Genomic DNA, 15469 nt, shown 5'->3' on the forward strand with positions numbered 1-15469 from the left:
CTTTGTGACAAAATGAACTGTCTCCCGTTCGAGTTCGACGTAAAGTCGGGGAAATTTATTTTAACAAGGTGTTCCAGAAAAATTAAAAGTTTCCAGTTCCAATGCATTTTGACGTTGCTGTACTGTATCGTACTCCTTTTCCACCTCGGCTTCTCAGGGTCGCTCACCAGATTGCAAAAGTTCCAAGGATTACCGTTCCTCATAATTTACATACTTCTGCTTTGTTGCCGATGGAATGTCACGCTTAATATTGCACCGATTCAAGCGGTCAATTCATTTCTCAAATTTGAAAGAGAGCTGCTACCAGGTATGAAGCCTTTATTTAAAAATCAGTAAGATTTACATTTCAAACTTTATGAAATTTGTCCCTGAAACGAGTACGACGTTAAATCTGGAAGAGTTTTAAAAAGAATTAGCTAATTATTTTGAAGGTTTATGAACATTGTATTTCATATGACTTGTTGACATGATTCGTTGAACACCCGAATAGAAATCACTGTGTAGAATGCAGGAATAGATCGACAAACGCTCGATACATATTGTATTCTGTATATTTTTTCTGTATAATCAGAAAATTGATAAGCGTTGTATTCTTCAAACCTGTTTTAAGCATAAATTGCTCGGCACCAAGTTTTTCTGAAGGAAAACCGTTCAAATTTTTACCCAGGCATATTTACCCACTCTTATGAAAAATAATCTCAAATGTATTTATCCAGACGCGGCAAATATGAAGAAGTCCTTGGTAGCCAAAATCATGGCTGTGTTTCTTCATCTGGCCCAATCCTCTCTGATCATAATCCCCCTGGGAATCTTCTGCCTGTTGACCTTGCAACCATGCACGCCGCCCTTTCTCCTCTCCATATCGGGAAGGTGTGCCGACATCCGGTGGGGGCAGACGCCTCTCTTGATGGGCGTGGTTCTGTTCGAAACATGGATGGCTTTACATATTCTCCATTCTGGTGCGACGTGGATATTCTACGCAGCCTTTGTCGGCATCGTGTCCATCCTCAACTACTTTCAAGCGCTTGCGAGGTCAGTTTGGAGTTTGAATTATTAAAGGTGATCTAAAACACGCATGCCCATTTTATTCCACCCGTTCGATATATTTCATTTACAGTGGTTAATTTTAAAACTTGTGATGAATATGAAGTAACTCGTAAGGTTCAATCTGTGAAAGTTATTGAGAATTGATGGATCATTGATGGATTGATCTTTGTTATTTTAAAAATAAATTTTCAATATTCACAGGCAACTAAAGAAATCTCGCACAATCTTTAAGATCCGAAATTGCATCCGCATGTATCGCTGTACTCAACTTTTGGAAACATCCTTTAATGAATTCCTCATGGTACGAACCGTTCCTGCGATGGTCGCCTTCATTCCAACGTTACAGATTGTGTCGCAGTATGTCTGCATAAAGATGCGCGGGGAAATTGAGATGCCTGGTTTTCTCCTCTTTCCTCTCATTTTGGTGGACTCGGTTGGGGTGAATCTTCTCGTGTTCACGTTGGCATCATGGGTGAACAATATTTCGACAAAATTTCTGCACACTTTGGACGCGAAAATTGCAGGCAGGAGGGGAACGCGAAAATGGATGTTAAGGAAGGAGAAAATAGCATGTGGCGTGCTAAAGATAAAATTTGGATCAAATTTCATAGATAGTGGGACTCCGTTAGTGATACAAAATTTCTGCTTGACTCAAACCATGTCACTTATTTTACTCCGATGATTTGGTTTAATAATTATCATCTTTTACCGAAACGGAAGATAAAAAGCATGTTTTTGGTTCGTAAGCTGATTTTTTGTAAGTTTACGTGGTTACAAATTTATTTACGAAGGGATGTGAATTGTCTCATTATCATCTATTTTTATTTAGAGTGTGCACTGTGCAGTATTTATATGTATTTATGTACATACATATTTATTTATATTTGTCCAACTAAATATAATTTAATTCTAAACAAAATTATGCTCACATTTTTTCAATAAATTATTAGGTATGTAAATGTATTTGTTTAAATTGAGTATACACGTCAAATATTATGATTTCGATTTTATTTATTTTTTGACAAATGCAATTTTAATAACCTATTAAACACGACAATTGCACAAAACCACTAACATACATATTTACATTGATATTGTACAAAAATGATTCTTAATAATTGGGACGAAGATATAATCCGAAATAGTTACCCTAGCGATGGTAATGCGCCTTGATACCCGCCTTGTATCAAGCCCGTGAGGAAGCCTTGCATCACGGTGGGCATCGGAGGGATAAAATTGGTCGGGGTGAAGCCCTCCACGGTTACAAAGTCTATCCCCAACCATCCCTCGACCAGGATGCAAACGGAATAATCCGCATCGAAATACTGGTTATGGTCCAGAACGGAGTACAACGGTCCGAGCGAATTGGAACAGGTGGGATCCTCGTAGATATTCTTGGAACAAAAAGTTGGGGGAACATTACCATTGATCCAAACTTCTTGAGTGTGATGCACATAATTGATGCCGGTGAGAACGTCGACGACCCCGAAGGCGCTAACGGGTGGGATGTGAGGGACTATGTCGGCTCTAAATTACAAATATGTATTTATGTACTACTATATGATACCCTTCGGTTTCGAAGGTATTTTTGGAAATTTGATGTTCCCCGGAATTTTACGTACACCTATATAGGTGTACATACGTACATATTTGCATACATATGTATGTAAATAAATAACTCTTTATTTAAATAGCTTTTTAAAAATCATCTTTACATATATTTATATATAATTGCACATATTTCTATAACTGGTACGCAATACAAAACTATGTATCTCGTATGGAATTGTTTATAGATACATAAGAGAAATAATTTTGCGACGGAATATTTCCGAAAATTAACTGACAGAGATTGAGGAAATTTTGAAGTTCAGGAAATTCTTACCTAGCGACCACCCTGGCCATCGGAATGGGGAGAGCATTCATATAATCTGCATATCCCACATTTCCCGTCCTCGGTTGACCAAATGTCACTAAGGAATACTGCGTCCCAGGAAATTGGTTAAGAGTCGTTAATTGAAATATGAACACAGACGCCATCGCGGCGCCTAAGCTGTGACCGTTTACAACGACATGAAATCCCGGATTTTGAAGGAGCAGAAAGCCAACTTCTTCCACAATCTGGGAAATATTTCCAAATTTTTTCAGAAAAATTCCAAAGTTGCCAAACTAACTCAATGACATAAATTTTTACCTCGTTATAAAGAGACATTAAGCTTAAATAGAATCCAGTATGAATTTCCACTCCGGAAACTTGTGTCGGCAAGAGGGTCAGGTCCATGATCCAATTCATGAAAGTGACGCTCCCCCTGAAACTGACCACAATTTCGCGCAAACTGCTGTGCAACGTGACCAACGCCTTCGTGTTCAATTCGTTATTCGTAAAAATTGCAAATTCTGTCACTGTGGCGTTGAAATGACCACAATAACAGCACGACAACGTCTCCAGCGTGGTCGGGCAGTACATCGAGGCCGAGAAGTAGTTGTAGTAAATGAGCTGCTCGGTTGTCATTGTGATCGTGTTGACCGTTTTGGTGGGGGCGACAGAAACTGAGGCCGGGCCGTCAAACAGGGCGATAGAGTTGGCAAGTTGAAGGGGAAACTGGGCGAAAATTAATTCGTCGTCGGATCGCGTAAAGACGTCGGTAGAGCCGCAAGTTTGGGCGGATATTGGAGACAAAGAGCGGATTATTTGTATGAGAAAGGGAAATATTTTTAGAGATCGGTTACTAAACATGGTGGAAAAATGTACTACGGCTAAAATTAATTTTAAATATGTACAACGTGGAGTGCATGATTAGAATAAAGGTTGAAGTTATTTATACACCTTAAATATTTAGGGCAGGTAGGTATTACTCATTTCTGTTGTTTTGCATGTGTGCAGTAGTAAATAATTTAGCGGAGTAATAAAACTAGTTTAATTGCAGTTAAAAGTTTAAATTATGTCGGTGTCGATGCAACGTATGCACAAAATGGATAGTTATTATTTATTTGTATTTGTTAAAATCTGGTTGTTTGTGAATATATGTATGTACGTATGGACATACATATGTACATATGCATAAAATGAATCACAAATCTATAAATTATATTCGTATAAACATATTATATGATACATTACATAGGTATGTACGTAATAAAATTTGTTGACAGATTCGTAGCATATTTTTTGCTGAGCACGTATTTACTTATTAAATATGCTTATCACTGTTTAAGCTAATTGAAATAGGTAAATATATATGTTTCTGCCGAGTTTTAAGCCGCATTAAAATACATACATACATACCTATATTGATGCATGGATAGATTCGATTCATTCAAATGAACTCTTTCTTTTGAGCATAACTGCTCATCAAGTTATGAAAGATAATTAAAAGATGTTGTACCATTTAACATGTCAAAAATTTGTTACAAGAGTACTTAGCATCAACTAAATACGGCAGAATTTATAAAAATTAAAGTATTACTACTCTTTTAAAACAATTTTTTCTCCGTCTAAGTTTGGTTTGGAGAAAGTTTGATAAGCTTTTAGATTACGCATTGTCATCAAATTTTATGTAACCATTTCGGCCAAACTACTTATACATAATTCCCTCCCATTTTTTGTTGTAAATTTTAAATAGTTGAAACCGATACATATTTATAGATATAGTGGAATTATTCGTGCGTGTCACCTCATTTGCCTAAATCTCCATTTCACATTTTCCATATTGAATAAACTCTATGTCTCTCACCAATGCAATGCGTGAAAATATGCAAATTAGGTGCCTAGCACAAATAAATCCGCTGTGTAAATATTCTGGACTATTAACCTTCGAACATAAACCGTTTCCCAAACCCGGGTAAGGCGCCTTGATACCCGCCATCTACGAATCCCGTCATAAATCCTTGCATCGGGGTGGGCATCGGGGGAATAAAGTTGGTGGGTGTGAAGCCCTTCACCGTAACGAGGTCGATGCCCAACCATCCCTCGACCATGTAGCAAACGGTGTAATCCGCATCGAAATATTTTTCATGGTCCCCAAGGGAATACTTGGGCCCGAGTGAATTGGAACAGGTGGGATCCTCGAAAAAATTTTTGGAGCAAAAGGTCGGGGGAATGTGACCACTTGGAGTAGCCCGAACTTCTTGAGTGTGATGCACATAATTAATGCTGGCGAGAACGTCCATGATACCGAGGGCGCTAACGGGTGGGACGTGGGGGATTATGTCGGCCCTGTAAATTCATTTATATAATTTGGTAGATTTAACAAATGGCGAAAAATTCTTGAAAACTAGATCAAAAATTTTACGAAATTACACATATTTGATTTTTCATCCCTTGACTATTTCTAGATATCTTGCATATTGGAGAAATATGTACATAACTTTGTTTTACAAACGTGTCATTGCAAAGTAATATTTCCAAATATAGCGTGACAGTCACGTGATAAAAATCGTCACCCAAATTATTTAACTAGTTGAGAAAATTTAGAAATTGCAAAAAAAATTACCTAGCGACCACTCTGCTCATCGGAATTTTGAGAGCATTCATATAATCGGCAAATCTCACATTTCCCGTTCTCGGTTGACCAAATGTTACCAGGGAATAGTGCGTCCCCGGAAATTGGTCCAGACTCGTTAACAGGAATATGAGTAGAGACGACATCGCGCCGCCTAAGCTGTGGCCGTTTACAACGATATGAAATCCCGGGTTTCGATGGAGCAGAAGTCCAACTTTTTTCACAACCTGGAAAGCAAATATTTGCAAGTTTTTATAGGGTAAATTGCGAATCCTTCTAAAATCTACTGATTAAATTGGCGACATTTATTATTTAGGTTAATCATTATTCCTTCGTACTACTGTTCATCCGAGAAAAATGTGACTCTAGAAATTCTGAAAGGTTACCTGGCGGAATTTGTCTATTTTTCTTATTTTATCAATTACAGAAATTTATTTCAGTGTCAAAATTCAAACGTTGCTACGATATTCCCTAAAATTACGATAGCTGCCAGGTAACCTTTTAGAGAAACTTGGCTCAGCGAAGGTCGCATTTTTTTCGGATGCAGTAATATGAATCAATATTATTCTTCGAGTAAAATAGGTTACGACGGTTACGAACTTTTGTACGCGTCGTAGGATTTTGTCATTAAAAACCCGTCTAAAATTTTTGCGAAGCTCGATCTCTTTTTTTATTCTTCATAAACCATATTACGATACCATGGTTACGGAGACAATTGTGAATACCCTCAACAGATTTGTACCTGATTATAAACCGACATTAAGCTTAAATAGAATCCTGTATGAACTTCTGCCCCGGCAAATGGTGTCGGGAGAAGGGTCAGATCCATGATCCAATTCATAAAGCTGACACTCCCCCTGAAAGTGACCACAATTTCGCGCAAACTGCTGTGCAACGTGACCAACGCCTTCGTGCCGAGTTCTTCATCCGTAAAAATCGCAAAATCCGTCACTGTAGCGTTAAATTGGCCGCAATAACAGCACGACAACGTCGCCAAGGAGGTCGGGCAGTACATCGAGGCCGAAAAATAATTGTAATACTTGATTTGCTCGGTTGTCATGGTGATCGTGTTGACCGTTTCGTTAGGCGCGGCGGAGATGGATGTCGGGCCGTCAAAGAGTGCGATAGGGTCGGCAAGTTGGAGGCGAAACTGGGCGAATATTAATTCGTCGTCGGATTGTTTAAAGACATGGACAGAACTGCAATTTTGGGCAGATATCGGGCTCAAAGAATGGATAAGGAAGAGGACGGGAAATATTTTAAGAAATTGGAAATTATGCAAAAACATGGTCGAAATATAAAATGCAGGTAACAATTCTGGAAAAAATCTGTATGTACAAGTAGAGAGGATGGTAACCACCGTCTAAATAAAAGTTGAGGTTGTTCATATCCTTGAAATTGTTGGGGCAGGACATTGTTTTCACTCATTTCTGTAGTCCTGTAAATATTTGTGAATTTATGTAACAGGGTAATAAAATGTGCTTACATAATGGCAGTTTAAAATTTAAATTATGTACGTATGTAGATATGTCGCTGTGAGTGCGAATGGGTACCAATATGTAAGATTGTATATTATTAGTATTTTTAAAAATCTGCTTCTTTGTAAGCATAAGTTTGTTTGTACATACATATGCACAATATGAATCGTGTACATGTAATACGTATGTATGTACGCGATATTATTTACGTAGAGGCATTTTACGACAACCTTCGTACATAAGTCCGTAACCACGCAAACTTAAGACTTAAGATCAGGTCACGTTGTTAAGCACATAAAAGTTGAACACATTGTGTGTAACAATTCAACATAATAATGCAAAAAAAGAGAAACGATGGAATGAATCATATCTAAGCACATACATAAATAACTACACACGTATGTACCTAATTTATTATATCTGTATGCATACATACACAAATGCATACCAACATTTATCACTTTGAACTTGTCCAGCCAAGTAAATGCATCCTGTTGCAGTCAACCAATCTAATCACGACACTGTCCAGAAAACTGCTCTTACAGTGCATATTTTATGTATACTCCCTTCTATTTGATGTGAAGGGTTCGAAAAAACCAGTGTTTTAATCAAAAATAGCCTTGGGTGTTATTGGTGTTATTGAGTTTTATTTAATGAAATTTTGTGTTTTAATGGGTTTTAATGTGCTTTCTTGGGCTTTATTAGGTTTTAGTACTTAATAAATTCTGCAAAATTGCTTCACAACTATATATGTATTTAGTGGAAATAGATTTCGGTCATACCCAAACAAACCCTTGTTGTCGATACGCACGAGATACTCTTTATGTAATGGTAAGGCATTTTCTATAAGAAAAATGCTCCACAATACATAAATAATTGCAGAAAAACGAAATCAAGCAACAATGCACAAATAAAGTCGTTTTGTCGTTTTGCTGACTGCTATGATACGAACCCTGGACTTACATAAGTATTTAATGTTTGTATTTACATTTATAGGAGCGTATGTGCTTGGCTTTCTTATAACATTCACGTCCATTCAATCCTTGACCAAGTGTGCAGCAACAAGAACTATTTTTCATGGTAAGAAATATTATATTTATAACATGGAATAAATTCAAAGTATAATAAATAGATTATTATAGACAAATTTTTTAATTCCAAATTTTAACAAAACGCCTACAATGTTACATATGTATCTCTCATGTCTGCTTAATATTAGTAACAAATTATCAACAAATTTACTCACCCCTTGTGTTTTACTATAGGAATGAAATTTTAAAAATTTCCATCACGTCTGTCTATCATTCTAAAACATCGCACGAAAATGGTTTCCGAGTAAGTCTAACAATTTTTTTTACAATGATGTCTGCTTATTTCATACATAAATTAACGTATTTGTTTGGACTCCTCCTCTTCTCCAGCTCACCACCCCCCACGTACGACCCCACCACCACTAAAATTAACTTCCCTCCCGAACTCGACGCCGCATTGGATATCATGATAAAAGCTGATGGCAACAAGGACAAAACAAAATCTGAAGCCACGGCCGCTTTGGGGGACACGATTTCAAAATTCTCGTCCCATTTTTCCTCCCCTTCAAACATGTGGACCGTTTTCGACGCGATGAAGAAATTCATCGCCACGCAGCCCGCTTTCTCCGACCAATTCAACTACACGAACCAACTCGCACTAATTTTGGACAGCATTTCCACCCCGGATAAAACTCGGGACGAGAAAGTAATCCAACTTATCGCCGATTTTAAGAACAAAATCGCCACTAAAGGTGACCAAATCGGACAGGACGTAGCAACCTGGGTGACTGGAAATGGAGATAAAATTACTCCCATTAACCTCTCCTTATTGCAAATTGTGCTGGAGAAAGTTGGATTTCCATTGCAGCAAAAAAGTTGGGCAAGCGCAATCACAATTTTGCAAAATAAGTATTGCATACTTTTACCCACCGAGGGTAATACTTGGCTGTCTGAAGTGGCATCGACCCTGATGAAAGTGGTCCCGTCCGAACTGAATAATCAAAGTCGAATCGAATTGGTAACGCTGCTCCAATTCTGCATCACGACGTCGCTAGATATGCAAAAATTTCAAGACTTGCTCAAGAATATTCTCACAGTGTTGGAAAAGGATGACAAAACTGTGCGAATTTCGATAACAAAACTAATCCTGAAAGCAATCCAGCTTTCCATGTATTCGCCAAAGTTTATAATTCCGGTCGACTTTTTGAAAATGATGAGGGAAATTAGCCCTACCGCGGCAATTGTGAATTTTACCGGAGTCATGATGTCGTATGTGAGGGAGATTTTGCAAAATTGCAAAGATACCGGGTACGTCGAAGAAATGGTGGACATGCTCAGTTTCGCAGATTTGGAGGGGATCTTCATCAGCGACGTGGTGGACGGAGTGGTTGCTATGACGATAAATCAAATCCATCCCGTCGACAGTAAAGTGTATCCCGATGTTTTCAAAGAGTTGCGAAAAAACAATGGCAAACTCACTCTGACCCCGAAAAGTGCAGAAGAATTGCTCAAGTCAGTTCAACATTCAATTGAGACTGATAATCTCGACAAATTTGCACAACTAGTTTTTCAACTTGTCGAAATTTGCGCCGGATCGGACCACAATTTTGCAGATGATGATATCAAGAATAAATTCGTATCAGATTTTGGCACCCTGTTCAAAAATCGGCTAATCACCGTGGTCGAGATAGCGGACAAGAAAATCGTACCACTTCAAATTTTCTGCACTACTTTCACCTCTCTGATCCAGCTTGGATTTGACATTGATGGCGAAACCTTCACAAAAATGAATGACTTTCAAACCAGAGAATCTTCAAAAATCGGAAACGACGAGAAAATCTCGTACCGTGGCATGATGTCCGCCACCGTGGAAAAATGGGGCGAATCTCTCTCCACCAAAATTGGCCTCGACTTATGGAAAAATCTGCTAAAAGATGAACAATTCGACGACAATGGAAGCCTGGCCAACTCAATTTTAACCAGCATTCCATTCTCAGACGAAACGTGGGACTTTATCCTGCACGAAGTCGTTTGGAAAGAGACGCCATCTCGCGAGGATAACATTTATCGTGGCCTCGTCACTTTGGCGAGTAATTCAAAATTCCCGCGCTCTCGGGTCGTCGACGTGGTGAAACATCGCTATAGCAAATTGACCTTGCACTTTTTCATTGCTTGGATTAATAACAAGAAAAACGAAAACATTTCCCCCGAGGTGGACGATGTTTTCAAAAATGGGACAAAATATCAAGAGTGGATGGATCAATATAAGGACCAAGATTCCGACAATTTGTTGACCTTGCTAATGAAATTTGTGGATTTAGAATTCCTTAAAGATGCTCCGGCCGAGATTCAGTTATTTTTTGATTTGCATGAATGTCTCATAACGAGGGCGAAGGGGGGCACGTTTTCCTCGGTGTACTGGGTAAAATGGATGGCTTGGCAGATAATCTTCGTTTTTGGGGTGAATATCGGAGTTGATTTTAATTTCAAGTTGATAGATAAGGTTGACCCTGAGTCTGTTAGATTAGGGGTGAAATTGCTGCTGGATTTCCCGATGGAAAAAGGTACCCCGATGGAGGTGGGGGAGGGTGAGGTGAAAATAATTAAGTGGCAGTTGAACGAGTTAAAGGGGGCAGGATGGGTAACGGAAGAAATCAAAGGGGACATTGGAAAAGTGCTGGATACGATTGGGAAGGTGTGGGGTTAAGGTTCGAATTAACTAGGGCATAGATTTTTAATCTCATCTTACCCCTATTCAATATCTTTAAATGTCTAAAATGGAATCAATTCATAAGTTTCGAAATAAATGTGATGTGCATTCTACATGTTTAATTATGTTTGCAATTCAATAATTATACTGAGGAAAAAAATTGAAGAAGTTTCTAAAAATGTTAATCGAATTTAAATATTTAGAAGTTTGTTAATTAATCACTCATAAATCTGAACAGAGTCAAGCAAATTAATTTGACAATGTTTGAAATTATTTAATTGTATCAATTTTTTATATGTATTTAGTGTTTCCGATGTAAATAAATAAATGCAGAAAATCTTAAGTTTTGACAAATTTCTTCAATCTGACTTCCGCAAACTGTAACAATTTACTCACAATCTTCTTGCTAAAGGTTAGAAATTAATGGGAAGTTAAAAAAGATCAACAAATTGTACATATTTGTCTAGATTTCATCTTATCCTGCTTCATATGCAAAATATTATGAATAGAAACGTCTCAGGTTCATATAAACTTTTAAGTCTAAACTTGACCATGAACTTGTACATTAGTTAATTCTGTAAAATATCGAAATACTGAACCAATATGCATTTGCCTTTTCTCAATAAAATCGACGTATGCATGCATAACCCATTTCATTGATTGAGAGGAAACGGAGAAATTCTTGGTACATTTAGAAATATTTACACGATAAGCGGTTTTCTTGTCCCTCCCCTTCTTTTTGTAGAGATATCATTCTCAGAAAAGCATAAAACCTTCAAATTATGTATGGCACAAGCTTTAAGTTAAATTGCATTGCATACTATATTCCACGGCTTTTGTTCCTACATATTATTAGGTTAGGGAAAAATTAGATATGTATAAATCCAGGAACACGCACGGATTCGTCTGCATTTCACTATTTCTGGCCCCATAAAAGTCGGAGATAAGAAATATCTCGACTTTTAGCCAGAAATGGTGCGCACAGGACTTGTTTCACATTAATTTGTGTAAGGAACTGCATGTGCATTCCGTCAATATAGTGGGTACACATACGGATGTATGTATTTACATATGTAGGATCTATTGAGTTTAGTAAAATAAGAGGACATTTTTGTTGCATCTAAAACTAAGGAACTCTTATCGGTCTCTTATCGCTTCCTTTACAAATCTACTTTGTAAAAGGTGCATTCTCACTGGGACAAATTAAATTTCAAGCTGCAGTACACGAATAAGCAAAAAAGGTCGCTGTTTTGCTGACTGAGACAAAAATTGGACATATTTGTATTTAGTCATTATCCAAACATATTTATCTACTTAATAGTAGCGACCTTTGTTGCTTAGAACATTCACATCCATTCACTCCCTTGACCAACAAGTGTGCAGCAACGAGAAGTATTTTTCTTGGTAAGGAATATATTTCTCACAAAAAATAAATCAGTTTGATAAAAACAATTCAATCATCGTAAATTTTGTAAAACGTATTTAATAGCAATTTATACACAAATGCACTTGTGTTTTACCATAGGAATTCAAATTTTTAAAATTTCCATCACCTCCATCACTCCAAAAGATTGTGTAAAAATGGATTCCGAGTAAGTGAATCAATCGTCTTTCACAACAACTAGTTTCATAACTATGTCATACATAAATTAACATTTTTTTACATCTCACCCCCCAGCCCACCTTCCCCCACCGACGATCCCACCACCATCAAAATCAACTTCCCTCTCGATTTCACGACCAAGTTAGACAGTCTGCTACAGGATTATAGCAACAAGGACGAAATCATGTCTGAAGCCATGGCCGCGTTGGGGGACACAATTTCAAAATTTTCCTCCCATCTCTCCTCCCCTGCTAACATGTGGATCATTTTCGACGCGATGAGAGAATTCGCCTTCGAGGAGAAACGTTTCTTCAACCTATTCAACTACACGAACCAAGTCGCGCTAATTCTGGACAGGACTTTGGAAAGTGCTGAACGAACTGAAAGAATCACAGAACTTATCCGCGATTTTAAGACAAACGTTGATTTTGCCGATAAGCTTGACCAACTCGAGCCGGATGTGGCGAAATGGGTGCTTGAAAATGGAGATAAGATAACCCCCATTTACACCAAATTGTTGCAAATTGTGCTCGAGAAGGTTGGATTTCCATTGCAACAAAAAAGTTGGGCACGTGCCATCCAAATTTTACAAAATGGAAATTTCATACTTTTACCCCCTGAGGATGAGAATATTTGGCTGATTGAAGTGGAAACGTCCCTGCTCAACCGTGCCCCATCTGACCTGGATCATCAAGGTCGAACCGAATTTTTAACACTGCTCCAACTCTCCATCAGGAAGTCGCTGAATATGAAACAATTTAAAGATTTGGTCAAAAAGATTCTCAAAGTGTCGAATGACAAAACTGTGAGGATTTTGATAATAAAAGTAATCCTGAAAGCAGTCCAGCTTTACGTGTATTCGCCAATGTTTGTAATTCCGGTCAAGTTTTTGAAAATGATGAGGGAAATTAGTCCCATCGCGGAAATTGTGAATTTTACCGAAGTAATGATGTCTTATGTGAGGGAGATTTTGGAAAATTGCAAGGTCACCAGGTACGTCGAAAAAATGGTGAAAATACTCAGTTTTCAAGATTTGGAGGGACTCTTCATCGGCGACGTGGTGAACGGCGTGGTTGCCATGACGACAAGTCAACTACATCCGATCGACAGTAAAGTGTATGCCGCTGTTTTCAAGGTGTTGCGAAAAAATAATGGAAAACTCGCTCTGACCGCGAAAAGTGCAGAACAATTGCTCACTTCAGCGAAAAATCTAATTGAACCTGATAATCTGGACAAATTTGCACTACTGGTTTTTCAACTGATCGAAATTTGTGTCGGATCGGACCAGAATTTTTCAGATGCGGACGCCAAGAATAAATTCATGTCAGATTGTGGCACCCTGTTCAAAAATCTATTAATCACCGCAGTCGAGGTAGCCGACAAGAAAATGATGTCCGCCACAGTGGAAAAATTTTATAAATCTATATCCACCCAAATTGGCCTCGACTTGTGGATAAATCTTTTAAAAAATGAACAATTCGATGACACTGGAACCTTGGCGAACTCAATTTTAGCCAACATTTCATTCTCGGATGAAACGTGGGATTCTATCCTGAACGAAGTCGTTTGGAAGGAGACGCCATCTCGCGAGGATAACATTTATCGTGGCCTCGTCACTTTGGCGAGTAATTCAAAATTCCCGCGCTCTCGGGTCGTCGACGTTGTGAAACATCGCTATTGCGAGTTAACCCTGAACTTTTTCATTGCTTGGATTAATAACAAGAAAAATGAAAAGATTACCCAGCAAGTGGGCGAAGTTTTAAAACACGGCACAAAATATGAAGAGTGGATGAATCAGAATAAGCCAGAAGATTTCAATAATTTGTCAACACTGTTGAGTAAATTTAAGGATTTTACTTTCCTCAAAGATGCTCCTTCCGAGATCAAATTATTTTATGAGTTGCACAAAGCTCTAGTCTTTGTAGTGGGCGGAGAGACCAAGAGGATGAAAGGGGTCATCCGGTTTCATCCAGTTTATTGGCTCAAATGGATGGCTTGGCAGATAATCTTTGTCTTTGGGGTGAATATCGGGGTTGATTGGGATTTAAAGTTGATAGATAAGGTAGACCGTAAGTCGGTTGGGTTGGGGGTGAAGTTGCTGTTGGAGTTAAGGGAAGGTTCCCGGTTGGTGTTCGAGGAGGCCCAGGTGAAAATTATTAAGTTGCAGTTGGACGAGTTAAAAAGGGCGGAATGGGTGACCGAGGAAATCAAAGGGGACATTAGAAAAGTGCAGGATATGATGGGGAGAAGGGTATAAATAATTGTGGCATAGAGTTTTAGTCTTACTCTGCCCCTATTCAATATCTTTCAGTGTTAATGTCTAAAATGACATCAGTTTCATTAGTTTTGAGATAAATGTAACGATATCTAATTATGTTTGCAGTTCAATAATTATGCTGGAAAAAGAAATAATATAAAAAGTTTCTAAGGTCAAAGTTTCCAATTTAATTAGTTAGATGGGTATAAATTAGTCCCTCATAATCTGAATAGAATTAAGCTAATTGATTTGTCAATGTCTGAAATTATCTCATTGTAACAAGTTTCGTTACATCTTTCGTTTTTCCGCTATGTACAGACAATACAAATAAATATATAATATCTTGAGTTTTAACCAATTTCTGCAATCGGATTTCTGCAAATTGAAACTAAATATGTGCAAGTTAAAATAACCTATAATCTTTTTGCTACCTTTTCCTATCTTTTTGTATTTGTATGTAAGTTTGGAGATTACGGGCAAATAAAATCCAAGACAAATTTGATTTGCCGAGATTTCATAATATCGTATCCTGCTTATAAAAGATGGAACTTATTTTGACTGGAAATGTTTCAGTTGCATATGTACATATAAAGTTTTGACTCTAAATTTGACCATGAACTTGTACCCGTCATTCTGCATTAATAAACTGATAAAATACTTATCCCATACATTCTTTAAGTAAAATCGGTGCAGAGCCCATTTCATTTCTGGGGAGGAAACAGAGATATTTTTGGTGCATCTAAAAATATTTACATATTTAAGCGATATTCTCATCCATTGCCTTGTTCTGGTAGAGATTGCATTCTGAGAAAATCATAAAACCTTCAAATTATGTATGGCA

At 37.8% G+C, this 15469-nt stretch overlaps 4 protein-coding genes across 4 annotated transcripts; 2 read left to right on the forward strand and 2 right to left on the reverse strand.

The window, feature by feature from the left end:
- Positions 1-2038: 2038 nt before the first annotated feature.
- On the reverse strand, positions 2039-3851 carry LOC110857323 (lipase). Its single transcript, XM_022105935.2, has 3 exons — positions 3242-3851; positions 2933-3168; positions 2039-2574 (listed from the first exon to the last, which is right to left on the reverse strand). Exons 1-3 carry the CDS (start codon positions 3782-3784, stop codon positions 2193-2195), a joined length of 1161 nt encoding a protein of 386 aa, XP_021961627.2. The 5' UTR covers positions 3785-3851; the 3' UTR covers positions 2039-2192.
- Positions 3852-4030: 179 nt separating this feature from the next.
- Positions 4031-6901, reverse strand: LOC110857131 (lipase-like). The gene is made up of 3 exons (XM_022105735.2): positions 6292-6901; positions 5541-5776; positions 4031-5263 (listed from the first exon to the last, which is right to left on the reverse strand). Exons 1-3 carry the CDS (start codon positions 6835-6837, stop codon positions 4855-4857), a joined length of 1191 nt encoding a protein of 396 aa, XP_021961427.2. The 5' UTR covers positions 6838-6901; the 3' UTR covers positions 4031-4854.
- A 1111-nt stretch (positions 6902-8012) lies between these two features.
- LOC118438033 lies at positions 8013-11415 on the forward strand. The gene is made up of 3 exons (XM_035857713.1): positions 8013-8107; positions 8293-8362; positions 8449-11415. The coding sequence occupies exons 2-3, from the start codon at positions 8352-8354 to the stop codon at positions 10763-10765; spliced, it is 2328 nt and encodes a 775-aa protein (XP_035713606.1). The 5' UTR covers positions 8013-8107; positions 8293-8351; the 3' UTR covers positions 10766-11415.
- Positions 11416-11982: 567 nt separating this feature from the next.
- Positions 11983-15150, forward strand: LOC110857177. Its single transcript, XM_022105784.2, has 3 exons — positions 11983-12172; positions 12294-12360; positions 12447-15150. The coding sequence occupies exons 2-3, from the start codon at positions 12350-12352 to the stop codon at positions 14626-14628; spliced, it is 2193 nt and encodes a 730-aa protein (XP_021961476.1). The 5' UTR covers positions 11983-12172; positions 12294-12349; the 3' UTR covers positions 14629-15150.
- The last annotated feature ends 319 nt before the right edge of the window (positions 15151-15469 follow it).

Source organism: Folsomia candida, unplaced genomic scaffold (genome assembly GCF_002217175.1).
Source record: "Folsomia candida strain VU population unplaced genomic scaffold, ASM221717v1 Fcan01_Sc018, whole genome shotgun sequence".
In the NCBI taxonomy this organism is placed as follows: domain Eukaryota; kingdom Metazoa; phylum Arthropoda; class Collembola; order Entomobryomorpha; family Isotomidae; genus Folsomia; species Folsomia candida.

What these genes read in the sequence shown, in the direction of transcription:
- LOC110857131 (XM_022105735.2), bottom strand. Translation starts at nt 6,837, where the DNA reads ATGTTTTTGCATAATTTCCAATTTCTTAAAATATTTCCCGTCCTCTTC. An exon ending in TAATGTCGGTTTATAATCAG is followed by an intron (nt 5,777 to 6,291) that starts GTACAAATCTGT and finishes TTTGCTTTCCAG; the next exon opens with GTTGTGAAAAAAGTTGGACT. An exon ending in ATGAGCAGAGTGGTCGCTAG is followed by an intron (nt 5,264 to 5,540) that starts GTAATTTTTTTT and finishes ATGAATTTACAG; the next exon opens with GGCCGACATAATCCCCCACG.
- LOC110857323 (XM_022105935.2), bottom strand. Translation starts at nt 3,784, where the DNA reads ATGTTTAGTAACCGATCTCTAAAAATATTTCCCTTTCTCATACAAATA. An exon ending in TAATGTCTCTTTATAACGAG is followed by an intron (nt 3,169 to 3,241) that starts GTAAAAATTTAT and finishes AATATTTCCCAG; the next exon opens with ATTGTGGAAGAAGTTGGCTT. An exon ending in ATGGCCAGGGTGGTCGCTAG is followed by an intron (nt 2,575 to 2,932) that starts GTAAGAATTTCC and finishes TTTGTAATTTAG; the next exon opens with AGCCGACATAGTCCCTCACA.